The sequence below is a fragment of the Solea solea genome, chromosome 14 (genome assembly GCF_958295425.1).
Source record: "Solea solea chromosome 14, fSolSol10.1, whole genome shotgun sequence".
NCBI lineage: Eukaryota > Metazoa > Chordata > Actinopteri > Pleuronectiformes > Soleidae > Solea > Solea solea.
The window spans coordinates 8,327,653-8,355,208 of NC_081147.1; the positions used below are offsets into that span (position 1 = coordinate 8,327,653).

The 27,556-nt window shown below is 39.8% G+C and overlaps 1 protein-coding gene across 2 annotated transcripts in view; it reads left to right on the top strand.

The window, feature by feature from the left end:
* The window catches only part of il1rapl2 (interleukin 1 receptor accessory protein-like 2), a 395,763-nt gene that overhangs the window by 314,911 nt on the left and 53,296 nt on the right, over nucleotides 1-27,556 (top strand). For both annotated transcript variants that reach the window (XM_058649406.1, XM_058649407.1), the window contains exon 7: nucleotides 16,187-16,261. In XM_058649406.1, coding sequence (XP_058505389.1) covers nucleotides 16,187-16,261 — 75 coding nt within the window. The remainder of the gene's footprint in view (nucleotides 1-16,186; nucleotides 16,262-27,556) is intronic.

A 27,556-nucleotide genomic window follows, 5' to 3' on the forward strand; every position in this document is an offset into this window, starting at 1 on the left:
TAAAGCTTTGAATAATCACCCCTCAGGTATCAAGGTTGATACAGCACCAGGGGACGTCAATTGATCAGTGTGTGTGTGTGTGTGTGTCGCTCTATGTGCATGTTTGTGTAGTTGATATGCTTACCTTGTGTCTTGGCAGCCACCTCCATCCTCATTAAGTGTGTGTGTGTGTGTGTGTGTGTGTGTGTGTGAGGCTTAAGGAATATGGATTCTGTTGTTATCTCCCAATTTGCCTCAGTGCTTGTTTCAGGCAGCCACTGGAAACAATGCAAACTTCAGGAAGAGGTCATTGTAATGACATCCATTTTGTTAAAGCCACAAATTACAGCAGATTGCGGCGGCATGCTTAATGCTCCAAAACACTGAGCACTCACACAATAGGCATCAAGTTTATTTTAATTTGTACAAAATGAAATTAATTGAGAAGTGTGGTAGTGAGAGGAAAAGCGCTTTCCTATAATTCATCCAGTGACAGGCTTTCCTCTCAGGAAATGAAGTGATATTTAACTCAGATAATTCACCATCTTATGTTGGGACAGTCTGGGTGTGTACATGATGAGGGAATGCAAATGCACAGTGTACACTATGACCTCAAGTACTGACAGAAAGTGCATGTGTGTGTGTGTGTGTGTGTGTGTGAGAGAATCTTTTTTCATGTGTAAACCTTGTGCTTCTGCCTCGTTCTGCCCCTGTGTTTAAATAAAAAATGTATTAATGATTGAATATGTGCTAGAGAGTGAGGGTGCACTGACTGGTGACACATTGTACAAGCTCATTATTAAAGGTCTTATCACCTCTTGGCAGATACAGTTACTCACACGCACATTAACACACATATAGAAATGTATTTTCTGGTTCAATGTCGTAAATGCATCTCATAATCAATATTTTTAGCGCAACATACATTTTCAAAAGCTGTTTAAGAATCTCTGTCAGTCAAGGTTATGAAAATACACTCTGTAAATACTGTATGATATCAACAGAAACTCAAAGTGAAGGCAGCAAAAAAGATACACGTTTCGTAGTGTAGGAACTAATCACTTCAAATGATCTGGTTGAGTTTAAAGTAGTTTAAAAGCAGCACAGTAAACTTTCCATCAAAGGTCTAATCTGCACTTATCATGCGGCAATAATTCTGTTTAACTACACGTCGTATTTTGGTCTCATGCTTTGAAGAGATATGTGGCATTATTGCTAAAAAGAGATGTATATGATCAGACAGGTTGTAAACATGACAAGAGTGAAGCTACATTTTCTGACATTCTTTGTTTAGAGGAATATAAAAAAAACATTATTTCCCCTGATGGGCCACAATGTGGAGTAGTGGCTAACACTGTTGCCTCACACCCAGGTCTAAACAAGGGCCTTTGTGTATGGAGTTTGCATGTTATCCCAGTGTGTGCATGGGTTTTCTCCAGGTTCTCCTGTTTCCTCCCACAGTCCATAAACATGCAGAGGTTAATTGGACACTGTTAATTGGTTAATTGGACACTGAGAGTGGATGCTTGTTTGTCTGTCTGTGGCCCTGTGATGGACTGGTGACGTGTGCAGGGTGTACCCTGCCCTTTGCCTTATGTCAGCTGAGATTGGCACCAGCGACCCCCGCAACCCTTATGAACAGGATAAAGACTGAGTGAGTGAATGTTTGTTTGTCCCTATATATGTACCCCACCTTTTGCCCTGTGTCACCTAGGATTGGCACCAGCCCCCTGGGAACCTCATGTGGAGGATAAAGCGGTAGACAATGAATGAATGAATGAATGAATGTCCCCTGATATCAGCAATTAACTTAAATATCATGTTTTGAAGAGAAAAACAAGTCAAACCTAAGCTACTATGACATGATGAGAATGAAATGATCCAGATAATCACTTATTATTGGCATTTGTGCATTTCAGTCATGTTCCCCACAGACACTTCTCAAGGCAAGTGTTCAGTGAGTGTATATATGCACAAGGTGCCAGTAATTACAAAAATAAAGAATCTGAAAAGTTATTTTGCCTGCTTAGGGCATGTCTTTGTAATGAAAGAGGAAGAGGGAGGGAGAGATGATGGTAGGAAGAGAGAGCGAGAGAGTATAATAGCCTACAGATAGTAGGGAGATAATTAGCTAAATCTCTTTGGGTGGTTGAGCCAGCCTCAGCCCCTCTGCTGGAAGTAGTGTGCGTTCCCATCCATGCTGTTGGTTCCGACAGCAGTCAGGTAAGAGTCCCTAAACTGATTTAAATCATCTAATTAGAAGCACTAACAATACAATCGCATACTCATGACAGAGTAGCAGCTTTGCCAGCTGTTGGCTTCACACTCATCCCTTGTCTGTGTGTTACAGACTCTAAGCATTTTTTCATGAAAAACTCCATTTCATTTGGTTCATTTTTTTTCTCCCTGATCTCACAGTTTCCTGGTGTGGTGTTAGATCTGCCTGAGGGAGTAGTTAGGAAGATGTCTGGTGTCAGAGGAAGATTTCTCACTGTTATACTCTAAAGAGCGTTTTACTTTCTAATGAGACTCATCAGAGAACTTGGCACTTTATGCATTTCCCTCTGATGAAACTAGATTTGGAATGTGTGTGTGTGTGTGTGTGTGTGTTGCAGGTATTACTCATGTTGTGAAGACTTGTCTTCCTTATGGGGACAACAAAGCAAGTGAAGACATGTTGTGTTGTTAGGGTGACATTAGAGTCAGGTCAGTAGTTATGGTTAAGGTTTAAAGAGCAAATCTCCAGGGAATTAATGTAAGTCAATGTACTCAGAAGTCATGGAAATGAGACTGCCTCTCTCTCTCTCTCTCTGTTTGTATTTATATCTCTGTGAGCTCCAAAAAACACAAACACTTATCTTTGTGGTGAGATTTTCTGGACCCCACAACTGTAGAGGGTTTTTTCAGGGTTAAGACCTTATTTTAGTGTTACTGTGAGGGTAAGAACTGAGGTTCAGCACTTATGCCTCTTTTCATGACTCGCCTTGACACATTTTTTTTTTGCTTTTCCATCATCATATACCTGGTACCTGGTACTTTTGGCGGGACCATGTAACGGAAAAGCGACATTAGTTGTGATGGTTAGGATTAGGGTAAGGGTATAGTGATGCAATATGTCTATGATGTGTCCCCACTAAGACATAAAACAAGTGCGTGTGTGTGTGTAGGCTAAGCTTTTCATCATGACTGTGTTGTTACATTTATTGTTGCTGAAAATCAAGGTTGTGCTTCATTTGATGCGTTAGTAAAAGCAGCGTTGTTTCAAATAGTTTCTAAACTGATTGTTCTCCTCCTTCTTCCATTTAATAACTCCACCAGAGAAAAACATGACTTTTGTTATTAAATGAATTTACCAATCAGTCCCAAAACATTCAACAGTCTCACTTTCTCTGCTAGTACGGAGCTTTGGTATCAGTTGTACATTTCTTTTCCAAAGCTTAAGGTGTTAAAATCAATGTTTGGTCCCATGATTTTTCATTGATGTCTTTTATTAATAGTATTTAGAGAGGGCATACTGCACTGGATAAACTAATAAATTAATAAAAAAGATTCTGATTGAGAGATTAATGTTCTATTTATTAACAAGTTCAACTCCACCCCTGGCCGGTTGTACTCTATTCCCTTGCAAGTTGCTTTGGATAAAAATGGTCATTTGAGTTCCTTATATGATATATGCATGTATCTTATGCATTAAAGAAGACAATTCCAGGTCACATTATCAGCAGTGGGACCCTGAACATCTTTAATTGTTACTTTTCGTACTCTCACTTTTAAGTAACCAAATGCATCACTAGGTTATATTTTGTTGGTTGAACTGTAACATGGCCTCCTCTGTAAACACCAGACTTTGCCAGTTGGAGTTGTCACATCCAAACTCATCAAATGATGTTCTTCTTCCTCTGAAACCTCCTCTCCTCTCTGGAGAGTCGTTTATTTGTAATTTATGCCTTTAATCACCAAGCTCTATGAGGAGAGTTGAGGGAGAGTGCGCTGGGTTCCTCCATCTGGGTGTCCCTCCAGTGTGGAACTGCTCTGGAGCAGATGGTGCCTGTGATAATGGTCCACAATGTGCATATCTGTGTGTATTTGTGTGTGTGAGGGCAGAGGTGTACTTTAGTGTAATGTTTCACCCACTTCAGCACTTGCACCAGGGTCACATTAAAACACATTGATCTTGCACTTTCTGGCTTTAGCCTCTGGCTTCATTCATAGAGTCGCATATCAGAAATGTACCAGCGAATCAACATGATGACATTCTATAGTTTCTGTTTCCAACAGTTTGTTTTTGTCTTTGTTTGAAATAAAAACTTTTAGTCAAAAATGACTATTTCATCCAGAATATTAAGACACAAATTTGAACTGAAAAGAAAGAGATTATGTTGCTAGAGTTGACAATTAACTGACATATACTGTACTACACTAGATGGACAAAGGTATTTGGACACCTGACCATTACACCAACAGGGACTGTAATGATGTGTTCAAATACATACAGTACTTTAATATGGAGTTGGAAATGCTATAACAGCTTCCACACTTTCTTAAGATTTTGAAGTGTTTCTATGGGAATATGTGCCCATTTATTCTGTAGAGCATTTATGATGTCAGGCACTGACGTTGGACGACGTTGGTCTGGCTCCTAATCTTTGTGCGGGACAGTCAAGTTCTTCCACACCAAACTTGTCTTTATAGTCCTTGCTTTGTGCACTGGGGCACAGTCATGTTGGAATAGAAAAGGTTCTTCCTCAAACTGTTGCCACAAAGATGGAAGCATAGAATTGTCCAACATGTCTTGGCAGGCTGAAGAGTTGTGATTGTCCTTCATTGGAGATTAGAGGCCTAGCCCAAAGCTTGATTGAAACACCTGCATTCAAAACTTACCAGCTGTGGCCAAATACTTTTGTCCATTATAGTGTATGTTTGGTATGAAAAATAAAACACTTGCAGTTGTAATGGATAGCCCAGTTCAGAGAGTACATGTCCTATTAGTGTGTGTGTTAGGCTCAAAGAAGAAACAGTATTTCTCAAAATTGAATATCCAACAATTATTACCAGTATGAAAAGGGAAAATACACTTTTTTTTTTTTACATTTTAGTTTCCACGTCTCACACACATTTGTGTCTTGGTGAACACAACCTTTACGTTATCACCAGGTCACTGTTGTTAGAAGCACATGTGTTTTTTGTCTCTGACTGAAGAAGTTTTAAGACGCGAGTAACAGTCGGTGCCAAATTTGTTTTTTAAAACCAAAAACCACTAAATTAGTCTGTGACAGGATAGTTTGAATTGTTATGACCTGATATTAAATTGCTGTGCTGACCCCTTGATTACACTGTCCTATACTGTAGAGAACTAAGTCTACTTATTTGATAGTAATAGTAATACTAATTCATATTTGTGGTTGACATCACAGCTCAGTGCTAACATATTTTAATCCAGTAACTCATAATTCTCCATGCTTAGCATGTGGTAAATGAGAGTGGCTAACTCTTACTATGTCCATTTATGAGCATACTCTGTTCGGCTGCAGTCATGTGATCAATGACATGGATCCAAAAAGTGCAGCTGCTTACAGAACAAACAGAAACATGATGTGCTTGTTGTAGCTGAACTGAGTGATTCTAATTCCCTGTTGTGAAGAAATAAATCTGTCATTTCTTTGTTTATTTGTTTGTATCTGATGCAGATTTAAATCACAAACGCACACAAACCCATTTGAGTGTACTCACACACCCAAACACACTACAGACACAGTGCTAACAAGCTATGATGGGTGAAAATGTTCTGACTGAATTTTATATTTGTGAGATTTTACAGAGGCTTGGAAATGTCAAGTCTTTGAACAACTCTCATCTATTCATCATCCCTCTGTATATTCATTAATTTATTCAATTCAAACCAATGAAATGGTTTTATTTTCCTCTTTGAAAGAGACAGAAAAGTCGAATCAGAACGTTCCGACAGGAATCAATGAGTATTTTATGGACATGACATGCAAGTCCAGATGTATCAGGACTAAACATAAATGTCTTCTGCTTCTCTGCGCTGCCAGACATTTCATAATTACCCAAAAGGTCAAATTCATTTATAAAGTATGTGATTATGGACACTGAACGTCACCGTTTAGACAATTATAGGTTTGAAGCACAAGGCTGAGGTTTATAATATGGTATTTTAATGAATACGTGTTTTGGACATTTGTTCTTACTATATTGTGTGACAACTTACAAATTAACTTTTTTGATAGTAATTTACTGATAGCAATTATTCTCATTATTCTACTATCACAGGACCACGTAGAGACAAACAACCATCCACTCTTTCACTCACACCTATGCTCAATTTAGAGTGTCCAGTTTACCTAATCACCAAATCTGCATGTTTTTGGACTGTGGGTGAAAACTGGAAAACCCGGAGAAAACCACGCACACACACGGGAAGAACGTGCAAACTCCATGCAGAAAGGCTTTTGTTCAGACTGGGTCACAAACGCGGTTCTTATTAAGGCATCAAGTAAACTATGCAACTTAACTATCAATTACCTCTAACCCAAAGTGTTCCAGTCCAAGCCTGCCTCTTTAAGGAGGTTGCATTGTGGTTGTCGCGCACACAGCACCACAAACAACGGTTCGCAGCCCGGGGATTGTGAGGACAAAACAAGAGGTTTAATATTCTGAATAAGAACTTATTCAAGCATTCTGTTTGATTCATTGGTTATTTTTCAGAAAAATGCTCCCATACTTTTGAAGGTCTTGGTCTCGCTTGTTTGCCTCTTTTAATGTCTCTTTTGTGTCATCAATCATATGTTTATTTGTTTCACTGGTGAATGCAGTCACTGCATAACACCTGTGTATTCATTTGAAATAATACTTTGAAAAGTCAACACTAAAATGTTGCAACGATTCCTATAATCAGTGTGGACTACTGGTATCAGCCTTTCATATGGTCATAAATAAATGTTTAGTTATGACTGGCTACAATAAAGTAAAACAGTAACACAAGTAGAGTTTTAAGATGATAAATAATGAATGAAAGTTTATTTTGTAGATCCTGATGCGATGTGAACGGCATGTGTTCACAACGTTGAGCAGACACAGAACAAGCAAAGGATGTAGAGACCTGCCAGCATCAATGTTGTTTACAAAGCGAATGCTCTTCTATCTGAGCATTGTGGTCTTAAAATGGGGTGTGGTCAGGTGCACGCTTGAGGCAGAGATATGACCAAAAAATGCTATCAACAAGAGTGTCTGCTCATCTAGTTAAATTGCTATGAATAATTAGAATGAATGCATTATTCACCATTATTTCACAAACTATGAGGGAAAAGCTTGAGCTTGTTGAGCTTGTTGCATGCACATATGGTCTGCCAGTGTGTGAATTGAACCTGCTGTCTCTCCCCTCATGAAGAACTACATACATGTAAAATCTGTAATTACATTTGCATGTCTTATTTTTTTTCTGTCGGAGATTCTGACCATTATTAGAGCTATAGCTCAATCATAAGATGAGAACTGCCAGTTTTGTTTACCTGATCAGTGTGATGTGGGTATGTCTCTATATTAGCTTTGAAAATGACAAAAAAAACAAAAACAAACAAAAAAAAAACACAGCACATTAGAGAGAAAAATAACTCCCTAAACATTTTTTTCTGTTTGAAAATCTTTGAAAATCACCAAAGCATTTTATCTCCAATATATTAATCAGTCAGGACCATATTAATTATGACTTTAAGTACTCACATGCTGTTTGTCATTGTCTATGAGCAAAGCTTTTCTGCAGCTGACTTTTGCAATGTCTCCAAAATGAGTCAAGTATTTACCCTCGAATAAAAATAAAATATCCTCTCTGTCAAAGATAATGTGTTTCAGTGACCACATAGCTGCAAAAGTCAAAAAGTGACCATTAGAATGTTGAGGTCAGGCCATGCTGCAGGAATAATTAACATCGTTCTGAGGAAATGTTGATATACAGTCACTGAACATTGAGTGTTAAATGTTACAAAGTGTCCTTTAGATTTTCTATTGTTGTGGACACGTGTCCTATTTTGTGAATCTAAACTCTTGAGATTTCAGCATACATTCACAAAAGCTTGCATTTGTTCTGATACTAATGTATTAATTCCGTCTATCCGGAGATAGACGGCCCTATAGTAAATGGTCTGAAGTGCATGTCCAACAGCTTTTGCTTGTTTAACGACATTTAATCTTGGCGCAGAGAGAGGCACAAGGCACAAAGGGGTCGTATTTAGTGTCTGAATAATTGGGTAGGTGTGTTTTGGGTATAACATTAATTAGGCTAATCAGAATTTGGATTTGCCATTCACTTTAAAAGCCAGGTGTGCTTGTGCCTGGCACATTGCTATTTAAGGAGTGAATGATTCCCCTGCTGAGGAGACAGATTTGCTTGTGTGCCTTCCCGGTGGGCCAGGCTGGTTGGTTAGCCAGCATTGTAGTCAGGAGAGACAGGAAGGACAATTAAAAAAAAATGCAGAATAATATAATCAGAGCTGAATAAGCAGTGTTTAAAAAATCTTATTTTAATTTAAAGAAATGTGCTGAAGACAGGTTTGAGGTTAAGAGCGAGCACCAGAAGTGGATGTTTTAAAATGATATGTGGCTGTGATACAAATAGTTGCAATTACATTCAAGATGACACGTAATGTGAAACACTTTGCTGTGTAATTTCAATTCTCAGCTTAAGCAGCAGTTTAATAATTGAAGTGAAGAAGAGACAGAGCCACAGCAGCAGATGACTATTTTAACCTCGCTGTTGAGATCTGAAGGACGCACCTGTGTGTCGAAGTCCCAGCAGCAACCCCCTCTCCACACTAATGGGTACGTGGTCCTTGGCCTATCAACAACTCAATTAGACCGCACAGGGTAAGGAATTACAGCAACATTCAACCAGCATATAACTGATGAGGAAGGGGGAGGAGGAGGAGGAGGAGGAATTCTGAAGCATGTCCCTGTGTGTTTATCAAGCACATAGTGCATGAACCTGCCCGAATTAAGACCAGTTTGTGTAACAATGGTTCTTGGCAATGAATCTCATACCGTTGGAAAGCCTGTTTATTTCCCTTTTACATGGTGCCACATTGTGGGTTGAGCAGCAGAGTTGAGTATGTGGGTTTCCTCTCTGCCAATGCCAAACAGCTTATTCTGCTATTGACTCTTGTCTCCCCTCACTGAAAAAAACCAACGCATTCTGCAAACACTGGCAATCCCATATCTCCACAGTCTGGGACCAAACTGATGATGACAATGCTCGCCCCGCACAGACTGGGGTTTATCAGAGACTACCTCCAGAATTCAGGAGTGGAGAGGATGGAATGGTCTGCCTGCAGTTCTGACCTCAACCCCACTGAACACTTGTGGGATCAGCTTGGGTGTGATGTTCATACAACAGTGACCAACACAAGCACATTGGCTGACAAATGCTGTTTGAAGAATGGGATGCCATCCCACAGCAGTGTGTGACCAAGCTGGTGACCAGCATGAGGAGGAGGTGCCAGGCTGTTGTGGCTGTGTACGGTTCTTCCACATGCTACTGGGGGCCCTGTTAAATTGATAAAGTGTTAAATTGCCAATTTGTCTTGTTTCTTCAGACTTCAATCATCCAATCCAATAAACGACACCAAGAGTCAATAGCAGAATAAACGTTTCATTGGTGCAACCCACACACCTAACTCTGCTGATCAACCCACAAATGCATTTTCCTTACAAATGTGGCACCATTTAAACAGGAAATAAACAGGCTTTCCAATGGTATAAGAGTTATTGCCAGGAAACAATGTTACAACAAAGAAATAATCAGCCAAACACATATTCTCTTACTTTTGTGCTAAGTTTAGATATATGACAACAATTAGCCCGACCACACCTCATTTTAAGACCTACACACCATGGGCACGCTGATGAGTGCAAGTGCTTTGGAATAAAATATGCACTGCACTGTGTCAGGTGTAAGATAGAGCCCACAGTCTGCAGTACAGCAATCTTTCTTTAAATCTGCTCGGAGCTTGGAGAATTCTCTGGTGCTCATTGTGTTCCCAATAAGGTAAACCATAATCTTAAATGACCTTAAATGTAATTGATTTATATCCACTGTAATCATCGCTGAAACATATTTTGACTGCTCTGTCTGGTGATTAAGCCTCTGTCTGCACTGCCATACTGGAAAAGGTCACAGCTTATTTGAAACACATTGTATTTGGAGCAGCAGCTGCAGTCTGCAGATCAGTGTTGGGATTAGGGGCGTGATTGGTTATGAATTTAGAATATTAATAATTGATTAATTATGGAATAATTAATTTCTTATAAAAAGTTGAGTCAAACTCAAATCGGGGCACCACTCCTCTCAAACAGAGGAGAACAATCGGTTCTAAATGAACCATTAATTCATAACCTCCAAAAACAGTCTCATAAATTAAGCCGACTACCAATTTGGATTATGATTAATAATTAACTTAATAATTGATAAATCACAATACTACATCAATAGTTAGGTGAATTGAAGGATTGGAGTTCTACAGGGAAGAGGTTGGCAATATACACACTTGTGCAATATTAATCAGACCAGACTGTATATTTTATAAAACATTTATTAAAAAGACATCAAAGATATAAACAAAAATATCTACTAAATGTAACTATATACAGTGTGTGAAAAAGAGAGAGTCTGTGTGTACAGGTCAAATGGTCAAGTCAGATAGAGGTAGACTACAAATCAAGATGGCGGTTGACAAAGAAACTACAACAAGATGGCGGAATCAAAGATGGCTTCTTGACCGCATGGCTGCTGTGTTTCTTGGTTAACTACTTTTGTAAAGTGAGATGTCAGGTTAGATGAGAGGTTAGAAGCATGCACATCTAGAGCTGAGAGCTAAGAAGCATGGACATCACTAACATCATATTAACCTAAATCTAGACATTACAACAACACTTTATGTGAGCAAGTAATCTCAGTACAACATTTCATCTATGCTTAGCCAAGCAGTGTAATGCTATGCTAGGCCCAGTTACGTTACCAAGTCCTTAAAAGATGCAACAGTGTCCTTTTGAGGTGCTGTCTGTTGGTCCAGGAACAGTAGATGGTTGACTGTGTTTCTGGTGTCTGTGGCTCAGGTTCCTCCTCACAAAGTTAGCTAGTTGGAGCTAACCTGGCTCTGGATCCTTGGTTGATCCTTAGGCAGGCTCTGGTGTCGCTGCCTCTGATGGGAGGATAGCAGGCTGCTGTGAGCGGGCCTGCTCGAAGATCAGCAGAGAGGGTCTCTTGCTGCTGGAAGCTTGTTAAGCTCTGTGCTGAAGGGTCTTCAGTCGAAGAGCTGACGTCTGTGTCCTTCCTGCACCCAGAAGGGCAGGGGAGAGCAGAGGAGCCTGTGTCCTCCGGTGAGCTGGAGACAAGAAGGGCGAAGAAGAAAAAAAGAGAAGGAGGGGAAACCTGGCTTTTGTATTGCCTGTTTCATGGGGGTCACATGTCCAAAAGTGACCACTGAGGTGGGTTTCCCACTGATGTGTGGAAGATAAGGGATCTTTATTGACTGAGTTTTATGACACTCTTTGTCTCTGAGCAAGGGGCCATGTGTTCTCCATCCAAGATGCATGTGACTCCATCTTGAATGAGCTGATCCCCAACATCAGATACATGCATAATGACATTAACTGTGCCAAAAAGGGAAGTTGTTGTAAAGATAATGTAAATATCAAACACACCTTTTCATTTCAGTAGCTGCAGTAAAACCTTCTTCTCAAAAGGCCTCAGTTGAAGAAGAAAGACTTGCTAATGCCTGGTTTGGTTTTGGTGGTTTCACTTACAAATGACCAGGTTTGCACACAACCATTACTGTGGTGAAAAGTATAACTTGGTATGAGCATCTGTAATATTATTGATATTATTTATATTATTTAGAGCTGAAAATCATCAAGTCAGTCAAAAAAAGCAGTTGTGAAGGTGTTGATAATCAACATTTTTTCAAAAACAAATATTTTAGCCATTCTTTGGATCTGGCTTCTCAAAAGGGAGGGTTTTCTGTTTCTCACAGTTTCACCTTCAACTTATTCTTTCTAGGTTTTAGACTGTTATCTGAGCAAAACAAACAAAAAAAAGAACAAATGTATTCAGCCAATTGTGTGCGTTGGCTAAAAGGAAAATGAAACCCAACCTTGAAACTGCCCCTAGGTCTACAGAGCTTTGTGTTGCAGCCAGGAACACAATCTAATCAATATATTTTTAGCAAGCAACTTCTTTTTTTATTATTTTTATTTCAATAACTCTATCCAAAACTAAACACGGTGACCAGGTGGTGAACAAAGATGAGCGGCTGGCAGCCAAAGAGCCAGCAGGAGGTCTCCAAAATGAAGTCATGACCAAAAACACAGTGGACAGGAAATGAACATTCAACTAGTCTCTGCAGTCTAATTTTAATGTCTACTGGATGTTTCCACAGACAAATATTTTGTGTTCATAATAAAAGCTTCATTTCAGCATTTAATTATTTATTGAACCAGACTGGCTGAAATTATCAGTAGGCAAATACTCCTGTGTGCACCCAACAAAAACAACACATAATTCAACACATATTCAACCTAAAGTCATCAAAAAGTACATACTGTACAAACTACATACTGTACAATGTAGTTTTAATATCAGACAGCAAACACAAGATCTAGAAAGGAATGGTGGACGTAGAGAACAGATGCAGAGATTAGCAGGTCCAGGTGAAGTGTTGTCTCATTAATCTTAACGGTGCGGAACTGTCAGAATGCAAATGAAACTATCAGTCTTATCAGAGACAGAATGACAGATACAATGATAGGGAAATCGACAGTGTGATTGGAGGAAAAAGTTGAAAACAGTGTTGTTTTCGTCAACGATGGCGATGACGAAATTATTTTTTCATGACGATAACAAGATGGTGACGAGATAAACATGGGTCTTTGATGACAAAAACACCCGTCCCCCGGGTCCCCCGCATCCCCCGGACCCACCGACTACCGGGGGTTGTCGGTGGGTCCGTGTAGGGGTTCGCTGTAAACCACCTTTCATTTTCACAACTTATGTGTGACACTCTTGTATGATGAAGTAGGCATCAATTCATGAAAAAACTGTTGAAATATGGAGATTAAAGGTTTCTGCCCAACATCCAATACTTATTGTCTTAAATGAATTCATTAATAGACTATACTTCTTTCTTTTTTCTTTTTTTTTTAATACCAAAACTGGACTAAAACCTAAAATGTGACTAAAACTAATAAGCATTTTAGTCCAAAAGACTAAAACTAAGACTAAATCTAGAATGGTTGCCAAAAACAACACTGGTTTTAAAGCAAAATAGTAAAAAAGAAAGCGATGGATGCACTTTTTTTGTTTTTTTAAATAAGATGCAAGTGTGAGTGAGCTAACATGACCTTTCTGATTTGACCCGATGATGGCACTAGAAGAAAGATGGAGGGGGCCACACAGTGGTGAGATGGTTAGCATTGTTGCCTGAAAGCAAGAGGGTTGTTTGAAGCCCGGTTTGAGTTATTTCAACTATGTTTGGTAACTGGAAACATGAGTGTGTAAGTTCTCCCTGTGAGTGCCCAGGCTTTCTCTGTGGGCACTCCGGCTTTCTCCCACAAAAACATGCAGATTGGTAATTAGGTGATGGACTGGACTCTCGACCTATTGCGTTGTTTCCATTAAGCAGTACAGTCCAGCACAGCTCTATGATACACCCTGATCCAGCTTGTGACTCCACCCTGGGGCATATTGCAGCTATTTATGCAGCTGTGGCAGCTACGTAAAAAGTGTGATGTCATACCAGCTTGTGTAGCTCACCAATCAATTCCACAAAGAAGAAGAAGAATGTGACACAGTGAACAAAGAGAAACAATGGAGGACGTCCAGCACTTTGTGTTCTTTCTTCTCGCCATGTGGCTGCATGCAAAAACACTGCCATTTTTCCCGACCTTCACATGCGAGTGATGATTCACTGTGGACCAATAAATGGACTGGGGTGGGACAACTCTTGATACTCCAACAAAAGGGTGCCAAAACAATGGGGCATTACAGATTATTGTAATTTTGTTACCCTTGACAATGAAAGCGGAAGTGGCTGCACATAGATGTGCTGTGTGAATGGCAAAAGTGTAGTGTAAAGCAGCTTTGAGTGGTCATCAAGACTAGAAAATATAATATACAGTATATAAATACAGACCATTTGCCATTTACTTCTGTCAGCTGTGACCGAATGAATGATCCTTGGCTATTTATCTGACAGTTGTCAAGACATTTAACTCAAGTGAAAATGTCAACCTCAAGGTAGTTCTAGAGGAAGCATTAGGAAATCACCTAAGTCATTAGGATGACTAATGATACAAGACAGCATAGAGTGGCCCCTAATCTCAAGGTTGACAGTTTGATCTCTTTTTCCTTCTGTCCACTTGTCAAATTGTCCTTGGCGAGACACTGGACCTAAAATAACCTGTGATGATTGGGCCAGCAGCTTGTCCTGGAAGTGAATCTCTGGTGCTTTACTGAAGATAGATAGCATTAGCTTTAGTGCATTAGTGCGTTTAAGACTCTTTGGACTCAGTTTTATTTTTAAATAAAAAGTCTTCTAGAACTTTTTGACTCAGGTTTTTCTGCTTTTTCGTCATGGGATGTTTGTTGTTCATGTGAATTTGGGTTTTCTGATGGTTAGACTTTTACTGAGTTTGTGATTTTATCTTGAATTTCTTTGGTGTCTTGGTGCCGGCCTTACTTCCTGTTTTATTTTGCGAGTTTTACTTCCTGCCCTAATTTTTTCTCTTTGTACCCACACTTGTTCCAGGTAGTTTGTGTCTTTATCTGTGTTTCATAATCTCACCTGCCTTCAGTTAATATAATATATAGATTTATATTTAGATTTAGATTTGTATTTACTTATTGTACCTCCGCAGAAACCTTTATTCCCTGTTATGTTGTCTTCTATGTTATCTTTAAGTTTTCCACATTCTCCTTTCTGTTTTCTGTGTATACGACCACACTTGCTTTCGATCCTGCGTTTTTACTTTGAGTATTCTGGACACCTGAACTATCACAAGTATATCGAACCTGTTTGAAAATGCACAGATACAGAACTGAATGTGCCTGAAATATCTTCTCCACTATCTGTTCCAAACACCAAGACTCTGGTCAAGTCTCATTCTCTGCTCTGAGCCAAGGAAACATGAAAGAACTGGCAATGCATCAGAATTAGGCACTTGAAGGTAGCGAGGTGAAAGGTGTTGGACAGCAAGAAGCATTGGCGATCAGAGACCACTGAGGTGAAAATGCTTTGGTTGGAGGCAAATAGTGTCTGCTGGTCTACAGAGAAAAAATAGTCCTTTTTTTTGTCCACACAGAGACAGAAATCATGAGGTCAGACAAGCTATACAATGAGCCGCTTCACTGGCTGAGGCAATGTCTGCTAAGCGTGGCACACACACTGTATATTTGGCTTTGTGGTGCTGTAGGGCAGTCATCAGTTGATGGGGCAAAGGTTAGTTTTATACTTGGGCTATTTTCCACTAAACAGTGTAGCTGTATAGTCTAAAACAACTGGTACATTTGCACATTCTATCTCTACTGTATTACTCTTTAATGGGGAGTTTGTGTGGCTCTTACACTCAAGTTAAAGCATGAGTGAGTAAAGCGAATGATGGGAATTTTGCATTTTCATGAGATCTGTGTTGCTCAATGCAGTGGCACAAAATTCATCTGTATTCTCATCTAGCGTTGACTTTATTTCATCTCACTGTTATCTCATCACACAAAGACTCAAGCAGACTTGGCATTTGGTGTGAATGCACCATAACTCTAATACCCTTTTCATTTGCCTTTATTCGAGAAACACTGCTAAATACGTGAAGTTAATTGGCCCAGTTTTGATACAGAAGAGAAAGACATTTTGAAATTCAAAGATGTCGCTTGCAGCAGTGAATGAATAAAATACTTAATGTAATCTTCCTCTTCTCTCGGCTTCTGATACACTAACCTTTTGAAAGTAAGACATGCTTTTTTCTTTTCTATTCAAGTTAGTCTTTCATATGAATTGTTGGATGGATATAATAAATGTTGCTGTTGGTTTGTGTGGAACAGTGAGCCCAAATAATGTGTGCTATATTCACCAAAGCTCCTTTGAAACTCTTACTTCTGACCATTAACCCTCCTCCCTGTATCTTTCTCGCTCTGTTTCTCTTACAGCACTCCAAACCACTCAGCCTCCCAAGGTCCTTTTCCCCCCGGAGAGGCAAGACACGGTAATAGAAATCACACCTGGTAAGAAGCAACAACTTTTATCTATTTATTTATTCTTGGATCAAGGTGGTCCTCATTTCTTAAATGCCTGCATATTTGCTATGAATTGTTTTATGCTGTTCTGAAATTCCTGTGCCCCACTTGAACCTTGCCATGGACAACTTGACTTTAGCCATAAATGAACCACAATTGATGCAAGGATTTAACGGGATGTGTTTTAATTTGCTTCAGCTTGTCTTAACTCACTACAGCTCATCTGAAAAGGCATCAGAAACTTGTAGGAGAGAACAAAAGTAGCCTCAGATGGAGTATAATTGTTGTCATTAAGCAGAGGTACAGTATATCTTTGTTTTCAAATGCTTCACAGATTTGGCTGATATGAAATTCTGCCCATTAATATCTCACAGGAGAGTCTTTATCCCTTTTATCCCTGTCCCCTCAGCATGAATACTGCTATCACTGCAGTTATAGCATCTGTGATGTTACAGTACTGCCTTCTTCTCTCTTATGTGCCTCCTCGCTCCTACATGAATTCTCGTGGATGGATTCCATATCTAATATATCCAATATCCAGAAAGATATTGATACAAAGTTATTCACCCAAACCACTGAATACACTGAATGACAAAGTTATTGAAAGAAGAAACAAACTATATTATTGTTTTGGAAAAGTACAGAACAATGTACACTTTATGCTTGGCTTATTTTGGACCAATATAAATGTGGATTGTGTCATTTATTTTAGCACCATCACATTGTGCAATTGGTTTCAACATCATAACGACACGTTTTAGCCAAAAAGCTGTTTATTTTAGTTTTGGTGGCTTGTTCCAGAATTCTTAAAACGCTTTTTGTTTCCTAACATCCACGGTTCATCTCTGAGCCAGGGACTTGTTGCATTTCACACTTATCTTCCACCAAATGTCTACTTTCACACTCATTGCTGAGTTTAGTCATAAAGGGGAGAGAAAAAAAAACTATTCCAAAAAAAGCATTTTCCTCAGTTTGGTTAGTGATGATCATGGTTAGAGTTGGGCAACTGGGACTCTTAATCACCAGCTGAAAATGTAAAATAATCAAAATGTTCCTTTAAATCACTGCATGAATGATATAATAACCTTTGTGCCTTTACATCTCACCTTGGCACATAATGAGCACACTGCTCCCTACATTGGCGCTGAATTGGAAATCACTGTGAGGTGCCAAATACTTTAATACAAATGTAATTCCTTCCAAAGTATAGTAGACCAGCAGTTGAGATACTCTGTGACTATGTTTTAATGCATGTAAAGCAATGGAAAAAATATCTCCTGTGACTTTGTCACCCCACATGAAAGTTGCTAAGAGAGCAACATTCCCTGAGGAAGTGAACACACACACACACACACACAAGCGTTAGCGGGAACTTGTAGCAGGATGGCGTTTGTCAGTGTTTGTACAGAATACTAATATAATCGCTCTAGTATCAAACCATGTGGTCACAGTTTACCAACATGCTGTTCACAAACACAGAGCTGGTTTAGCTGCAGTCCTGCTCTCTGTCTCCCTCTTTCTCCATCAGTGGTACTGCAGCCTCACAGCAGGAGTCTGCTCTTCTTTCTGTTCTTCTTCTTTACTTCATGTTCTCATGTGTAGGAATTACGGGGTACCCACACCTTGGTTCACTTTCCAGGACCAAATCCCTCAAATTCAAGGACCTGAAGTGCTGACAGTTTAAGATGAGAGTTAACGCTTGTTAGCACTTACGCTCATGACATCCACTTTTATTGATTTGCAGCACACTCTGCATCTGGACACGTGATTGCCCTTGGGATATTGGGCAAGCCACTGTTGAGATGTTGGAATTTGCATTTTCCAGGCATCACGTCATTTGCTGTCTTTTACTTGACGTTACTCACTCATTGTTCTGCATGGAATCTCACGCCAATGACGGAGAGAGAGAGAGTGGAACGTGTCCACAACACCGATAGTAATTACGACTTGATGTTTGCTCTGCGTATAGGTCTAATCTATGTGCATCAATTAATGCAGGGCATGAAACAGTTATCACCTAAATATCAACCTAACTTATTTCTTGCACAAAATGTAAGAACTTTCAAGAGACATGAAATTTTATTTTTCAAATTCACAAACTTTCAAGGATTTCAAGGACCCACAGGAACCTGTTTTAATTAAATAAGGTAAGACACATTTTCAGAAAGAAAATACATCTCAGCTCACTAGCAAACCAAAGGCAGTCGTGTTGGAGCAATTACTCATGAGTAAAAGCCCACTGTTTTTATATAATTTCAGCATCTGAGGAGGAGTTATGGTAACTGGCCCCAGTGTGTCACCAAGCCATATTTTTAGACACGCCTGAAAAATCCTGAACAGTATTCATTTCACATTATTTTCTTTAACTTTAAAGGCGACATAGACCGGAAGCTCCAATTAACGCTGCGTTTGTGTGTGTATCTGCGTCATTACCTCGTTTATGAAACCCTAAAGTTTCAGAACAAACAGTTCAGCCACTGCTGAGAAAATAGTGTTGTATTGTTTTCCTGGGCTCTGCGAAGCGGATCAGCACTTCCCTACGCTGATGATGTCATCAGTAAACCTCACCACCGTAGCGCCTCCCGGTGCGGGCACTAGTCCGGGCACATCTGGTTGCGTACATTCAACTGCAGAAGAAGAAGAACTACTCTCGTTGTAGCTGCTGAGATGCAGAGCATCCACCGTGCCAGAGCGGGAGCTGTGTATCTGAGAGCTGGCCTACCAATTACGTCACTTCCAGGTACCTGGCCAATCACAGGACAGTGGGAAAGCTCTCGTTGGCTGGCCAATCACAACACAGTCCATGTTCTGGGGGTGTGGTTTTGGTCTGAAACAGCGCGGCTGATGAGAGCGTCAGTGAGGAGATATTTTGATCGGCTCGTTTGCAGCGATTAGGAGGTTTTTAACCATGAAAACAAGTTAATATATGTATATACATATACATATATGTGCGATACAAGCATTCGATCTCACCTTTAACACAATAACTTATTTACCATCATTTATTTAGTGATGATATGGTTTCAGGGGCATGTGGGTGTCACATGACGCACAGTCCTGCAGGCTTGATAAAGTGATGGTTTACCAAATCCTGGGGGGACATTACCTCTGTCAGTGGGGAAGTGGTCAGGTTTATCTGCAGCACAGCAGCCCTGGGGCTGGTCGGGGATTGGCGTTTTGGGTTAGACAGCTGAAAGATGTTGCCTCTGTGAACTCTCCTGCTCTCAGCCTGTGTGCACTCTACCCCACTCCAGTCCTGCTGTGTTTCTGTACTTTTATCTCCCACGGTCGGCGATTCACAGTGACTCATGTGCAGATCTGTACACAGTCCTATTGTGCTGAACACTCGCTGTAGCTCTGTCTCAATGACTGATGAAAACTGACTGACTGTCAAAACCGTGACATTTTCAAATTCAGTCTTTCCCTCTAATTCATTGTGACTCGCTGATTTTCAGATAGAGAGAAAAAGATGTTTGGACTGGCGACTGACATCAGCATCAGAAATGTAAAATGTACCGTTCAGTAGTAGAACTAAACCCATGAGCTGTTTTGACAACGAGAAAGATCTGATAAATAAATCAGAAAAAAAAGCTGACAGAATAAGACTGTTTTTTTATGCCACAAATTTGTAAAGACAGTGATATGGGATAATATAAACTATACTGAGTTTCCCTGATACACTGTTGGATGGTCACTGCTCATTCATCTCAAGTGCAATCCTGGTTTACACTGCAAATATTCTGGTTACTTAATGTAGGCCTATATACTCTATACTATAGAGTATATAGGCCTACTATATAGAGTCTATATAGACTGTATACTATAGAGTCTATAGTATATTATATATATGTGTATATATATATATATACACATATATATACATATATATATATATTTATTATATTATTAATAGTCGATATATTCACAGATGTGGAAATGCTTGTCTATTACTTATTACCTGTACCATCTGTGACACTAATCAATTATTATCTTATCTTAGTTTCAATAATTACAGACAATACTTAATAGATGTAAAATATAAAACTCAGCCACTGTAACCGTATCTGTCTCAGCATTAAAATAAGTTATATGTTGTCCTTCTCCGATCAGCTGTTCTTATATTATTATATATTATTATATTATCATATATATTTACAGTGGCCCTGAGAGGTCAGGGCGCTGTAAATATCACAACATAACACATTAACAAAAACACGCCACAAATATCACAACACATTAAGAAAAAACACGCTGCAAACCCCACAAAAAACACTTGAAAGTGGTGCACATCTCCACACCTGCAGGCAGGGGGATCTCTGTAAAAAATATAAAAAATATTGTGGAGGGCCGGGCCAAATTTGAATTAATTTTAATTTAATTGTATCTCTTTTATCTAAAAAAGCAGTAAATTGTATTGTTTTGGTATAAATTGGGCAGTATACAAACACAACTCTATTAAAAATATCAAATTACTACTACTGTGGTGTAGTGCAGTGAATATACTGTCTAACACACACCACAAGTTCACTCAATTCCCTTTGAGTACAACCAGCTTTGGTTAAAAGCGTCTGCTAAATGACATGTAATGTAAAGAAATATGTGGCCCGTAACATGCCCAGGTCCTCTGCAGAGAGATCCCCCTGCCTGCAGGTGGGTTGAGGATTTTTTGGAGGGCTGTGGTGCCAGAAATGACGTACTGAGGGCCAGATGCCAACGAAAAGCCAGCACCGGCAACTATTCCCCTAGCTAGAAATTCTGACGTTTTCATTACAATAAGAATTTTGGGGAAAAGAGCACCCCGGTGTTAAGGGTTAGGCATGGAGAAGAAGTAAGGTTAGGGTTAGGGCCAAGATAACCATATAACAAGTAAAATGTCACAGTAAAGGCTATATTTAGTAGGTGTTGGCAGCTATATTATTCAGCTAAGTTCTTGGGCCTGCACACTACGGCCCTTAGTACGTCACATCCGGCACCACAGCCCTCTGATTAATCCTCAACCTTGCAGGTGTGGAGACAGGTGTGCATCGCTTTAAAGTGTCCCCTGGAAACACGTGCGTTGTGATATTTGCAGCACCCTGACCTCTCAGGGCCACCGTAGTAAATAAATATATATATGTGTGTGTGTGTGTGTGTGTGTGTGTGTGTGTGTGTGTGTGTGTGTGTGTGTGTGTGTGTGTGTGTGTGTTAGGGGACTGCCATCCTCTCTCGAGATGACATTTTTGTTGTTTTTGTTTTTTGGGGTGAGGCGAAAGTGACTTTGACTCTGTGGTGGTTGTGACAAGTTTGCTGTGAGCGTGACAGCCCAAGACAAGAATCTAAACCCTGAGTTAATAAAGCTCATTTGGATTGTCTTGTTTCTTTCAGTCCACCTCATTTCTCTCTCTCTCTCTCTCTGTTTTCGTTTAAACTTGATGTAGTTATAAATCGGCCCTAAGGCCTCTGTGCACTGATTACAGCAGGGACACCTTTTAATGTGCACCTCAAACCCAGCCACTGTTATACACCCCCACCATACACACACAAACTCTCCTTTACTAATACAACACACACACACACACACACACACACAAAGAGTCAGTGTGACCCTGCAGTACATTTTTAATTATCATCTTGTTTTACCCTGAGGGAGATTCATATCAGCAAACACAGTTGTGTTGTTCATTTTCATCTTTCCCTCTCTCATCTGCCCTCTTGTACCTCTTCCCTCCTCTCACTTTTCTTCCTCCTCTTCATCACCATTCTTTATTTCCGCCCTTAAACATTTGTTGTTTCCTTTTCCCCTTTATTTTATTAAAGTATGTGTCTGTCTTCCTCTCTATCGCCTCCATAATCCTCTCGTATTATCAGGTGTTGCTGTAGGTTATAAACACAATTGACTGGGCTAACTGATTATCAGATTGTGCTGATAGTGTATGGGCTACAAGAGCTCTCAATTAAAAATTGAGTTATGATTACGCAGATATAAATAATAACAGTGATTGAGAACTTATTTGCACATTCACTGATACATTCAAGCTTTAAAAGTCTAACATTCTCTAACATCTAAAATATGTGGGTGTCATGTGTGCATGCAGCGTCATTATTGAACATTTATACCCTGCGTTCAGTCGCTGATACTGCATACAATGAATGAAGGTTTTATTTTAACATGCACAAACTGAGCATTTACTCCTAAAATGACTCACAGGCTAAAATTTAACAAGATAACGAGAGCAAGTAAAAAATAAGAAGATGAAACGTACCATTAAAACAAATAGCAGGCATTTAACATATAACAAAATATTCAATAAACCCATGTTTCCAAAGCAGGGACACGTATTGTCTCACATACAGTTTAAATGACTGACTGACACAAAGCTCTGTATTTTACTCCACAGTGTTGTTTATCTGCTGCAAACAAACTAAAAGATGCTTTATAACCTCCACAACATAAGAGCATCAGCATCTTTCCCTTCTCTCACTGGGACCATGTTATATTAAGACATTTATGATTGTGGTAGTTATTCTGTTTTGTGAAGAGGAGCTGGGATTTAAAGTCAGTTAAAGGTGTAGTTTGTTTGTTTGTTTAAAATATTTATCACAGACATTTTTTTTTTCTTTTCTTGTGACTAGTCTGACTGGGGAATGTAACTTAAAATGTAATTTAATATATAACCAATATCTAGAAAATGCACATAAACACATGCATGTTACTTTATGCTGTGATATCCTGCAAGCTCAAAATAAAAATGTATTTACTGAGTGTTTTTCACTATAGGTCAAACAATCCCAAACTGTTCCTTTCAACTTTAAATAGAGCTGCCTGTTTCCAGTCACTGTGCTAAGCTAAGCTAATGGCCCTTTTCCACTATGTTCCCGGCTCGCCTCGGCACGACGCGGCACGGTTTAGGTTGCATCTCCACTACAAGCACTACTCAACGTGGGCGAGTCATCACTGCACGGCTGTGAGAAACTGCAGTGACTTTGTTTTACACGCGACACACAAACAAGTGACTAGTGACTTGTAAAGCAGTTTTCAGTGTAACTGAATCAAATCACTAGAATTTAATTAAAAATATTTGTTCAGTACTTCCTCCATGACCGGAGCACAGACTCCGTCTGACACAATCACTGGACTGAAATACAGTGGCAGGGTTTGTGATGCCGGTTGTGATAAGCAGTTCTGTCGCTAAATACACCAGACTCCTCAGTTAAACTGTGAGATTTTAGACATTTCCCTGGTAATTGTTGGAGATTAACCCACGTTTTTAGGATTTTAGGAAGTCTTTTTAACTGATCTACAGTTCGGCACTGTTCGGCTTGATTCCTGTGTTGGACGTCTCCAGAGCACAGACTCGGTCTGACACAGTCACTGGACAGAAGCAGCATTTATGCAGCTTGCCAGTCGCACCAGACTTCAGCTTGATTTCGGCTCTCTGACCAATCAATGGCCGGCAGCCTGGCGACGTCACGCATAGTTCCTACTCAGCTCGCTTGGAACCTCACCCGAGCAGGTACTAAAAACCAGGTACTATAGTGGAAACACAACTTAACTGTGCCGAGGCGAGTAGAGCCGGTGGAAACTCGCCAGAAGCTTACCTTCTACAGGCCACAGCTTCATGTGCATGTAAATGAGTGAATGTGATATGACTGTATTAAGTAATGAACCCCAGCTGTCATTGTTTATTTGCTGCTGGACACATTAGTCTGACAGGTTGAAGAGACTTCCATTGTTGTATGTCTCCGCTTGGTGGTTAACTGTCTATGGTTCTGACTGATTTCAGCTTGATTTCTTATGGATGATGTCCATTTTAGATGTTTTTGGACATGGACTGTTGAAAAAAGTTCACTGACTTTATACCGCACTCTTGAATGAAATTCAACTTAATGATTTATGTGTTAACTGATGAAATAACTTGAGAATGACTTAATGATCACAAAAATAATAATATATACAAACACACACACACATACACACACACACACAGGAGTATTAAGTGTCAGTGTGGGGTTGGCTGTGAAAGGCAGGGTGAGATAAGGAGGAGGCAGGCTTTTTGTCTTTTTTCTTCCCTCTCCTCCCTTTCTCTGTCTGTCTCTCGTCTTCTTCATCCCATTGCATTTATCTCTCGATGTCCGTCTTCTTCTGTCCCTGCGAGATGTCTGCCTCTATCTCTCTTCCCCTCCACCTGTCTTCCTTCCCTCCGCTGCTTCAGATATTTCTAACTGTCCCTTTGTCTTTCCCTTTCAGCTCACTGAGTCTTTTCATTCTTGTGCGTTAAGATGGTGGTGCGTCATGTCATTATTCCCTTTCAAACTGTCACACAGAGATAACGTGAGTTGGGATGGGTAAAGGATGAAGTGAATGCAAGAGAGGTCTTTATAGTTCTGATTTACTCATTCTTGAGTTTGCAGTTGTTCATCATCTTCACCCAGAACGTCAGAGTGTCAAATTATCTGCAACAAAAATCCATTCACTTATATTTCCTTTCAGCTGAGAGTGATTAAAAACCTCGTCTTTGTTATTAAACCTCAATAATTGTTGTGTAGAAATGAATAAGGTGAGAAGGGATGGATTAAGGGAGAAGAAAAGTGTATGTTAAGAATATAATAAAATAATAAAACAGTGAAAGATACTGGACCAAGAAATAAAACAGGGTATGAAATAGAAGTATAAGGGAGGAAGGGAAAGAGCTATGGAATATTAAAAGATTGTAAAAGGACAGAAAGGATGAGGGAAGGATTAAAGGGGGAAAGGGCAAAATAAAAAAAAGTTTAGAAAAGATTGTCAGGAGCTGGAAAAATAAAGGAGAAATTAAGTTATTAAGGAAAGAAACTTTGTAAAATGGAGAATAAAGGAAGGGTGGGACCACAGAAGACTTTAAGATGTTATTTGCCATTTGCACAAACACAGTCACAGTATGGTGTCGAGTCATTTGTGTGCACTCTTTTTGAGTAAGCATTATTTAATTTAAAAAGTAGTAATATACAGAATAAATAATAAAGAAATCTGTAAAAATATGTAAACACAATAAAAAGTTAAATCAAATACTGTCAAGTAAAATACACTTATACACCGTGCAGTTTCATTTTATTCACACATATAAGAATACAAATACAAGCATATACAAATGAATGAAGTCATGTGAACTTCATTCATTACAGTGTTATAGTATAGTACAGTACAGTGCAAGGCAGTATAGTACAGTACAGTACAATGCAGTATAGTACAGTACAGTGCAAGGCAGTATAGTATAGTACAGTACAATGCAATATAGTATAGTACAGTACAGTGCAAGGCAGTATAGTACAGTACAGTGCAAGGCAGTATAGTATAGTACAGTACAATGCAGTATAGTATAGTACAGTACAGTGCAAGGCAGTATAGTACAGTACAGTACAATGCAGTATAGTATAGTACAGTACAATGCAGTATAGTATAGTATTGCATAGTAAATAGTAAAAATAACTAGTACCGCGCGCGGTTCTGAACGGGTTCGAGCCGACCCACGCGGGTCGCCGTGTGCCACGGCTCCCCGCGTGCCTCGCGCTCTCACCCGTTCATTCACCGCGCGCGGTACTAGTTATTTTCAGTACTAGTTATTTTCAGCGGCGTCCCCGCTCATGTCGTTCCAAATTTCGAGGGGGATCGGGCAACGTATGACAAAGTTATAGGGCACTTCCTGTTTAAAATGGCAGACTTCCTGTTCGGTCAAGTGCGTGTACGTAAACGTGTTCAGGGAACTTCCCTTGTCTTACATATCAAGTTTTGTGCAGATCGGATAATCTTAGAGTTTACTTCCTGTTTCGGGCATTCCACTTCCTGTTGGGAGGTCATCTCTTGCAGAAATGCTCAGGAGAGGTCCCTGGTGTCACATAAAAGGTTTCGTGCAAATCGGACAACGTACGGCAAAGTTAGAGGGCACTTCCTGTTTAAAATGGCCGACTTCCTGTTCGGTCAACGGCGTCTCCGTAAACATGTTCAGGGAAGGTCCAGTAACTCACATATCTAGTTTCGTGTCAATCGGACAATGTAAGACTTTACTTCCTGTTTCGGACGTTCCACTTCCTGTAGGGAGGTGACCTTTTACGGACATGTTGAGGAAGGGTCTGGGGTCCCACATACTAAGTTTCAAGTGGATACAACAATCCCTGTTGGAGCAGCATCAAAAACTATAAATGTAATTCTGTCTGCTGTCACCAGGGGGCGCTGTATTTGAAAATGAATATTTTCATATAGACGTGTTCAGGGCCGGACTGTCATCAATCCTTGCAAGTTTGGTTCAGATCGGACCAGGATTGGCAAAGTTGTAACAGTTTGTTTTTTTAGAATTTTCTACCACCACCAGGAGGCGCTGTTTTCAAAATGTACCGTTTCAGCAACATAGTCGTCTTCAGCAACTAACCATCATCAACTATAGCAAGTTTGGTTGGGATCAGACCTTCCATCGCGAAGTTATAAGAGTTTCATTGTCTGTTATGAAAAATTATTATTATCTCCAATTTTGGCGCCCCCTATCTCGTACGCCATACAATATTTTAAAAAGCTTTTGATAACTTTTGATGCTCAACTCGTCCACATTGATCTCACCAAGTTTGAAGGTGATCGCACAAAAGCTCTAGGAGGAGATAATTGAAATACAAGCTGTCATATTGTCTGCTGTCCCCAGGGGGCGCTGTTTTCGAAATTGAATATTTTCATATAGACGTCTTTAGGGCCGGACTATCATCAATCCTAGCAAGTTTGGTTCAGATCGGACCAGGATTCCCGAAGTTGTAGCACTTTGATTTTTTGTCCCAAAAATCCGACTTTGCGTTGTTGCCATGGCAACACCGTTAAACGATTTGTCGTCATATTGATCACACATCATCTACCATGTGTTTTGACTGTTGTCAGCAATTTTGAGTGCGGTACGATTATCTGTGTAAAAGTTATTCCCGAAATCGTAAAAAAACTTTTTTTTTGTGTATTTTCTTTCACCACAAGGAGGCGCTGTTTTCAAACTTCACCGTTTTTTCATAGACGTCTTCAGCCATGGCCCATCATCAATCATAGCAAGTTTGGTTCGGATCGGACCTTCCATCGCAAAGTTATAAGAGTTTTGTTTTTCTGATGCGAAACATCAGAATCATCACGAACTTTGCCGCCCCCTATCTCGTGCGCCGTGCGACATTTGAAAAAACTTTTGATACCGTGAGCTCCTCAACTGGTCCACAGGGACCTCACCAAGTTTGAAGGTGATCGCACGAAAACTCTAGGAGGAGTTAGTTCAAATACCATTGCTGCGAATTCGCCAAAATCGCCAA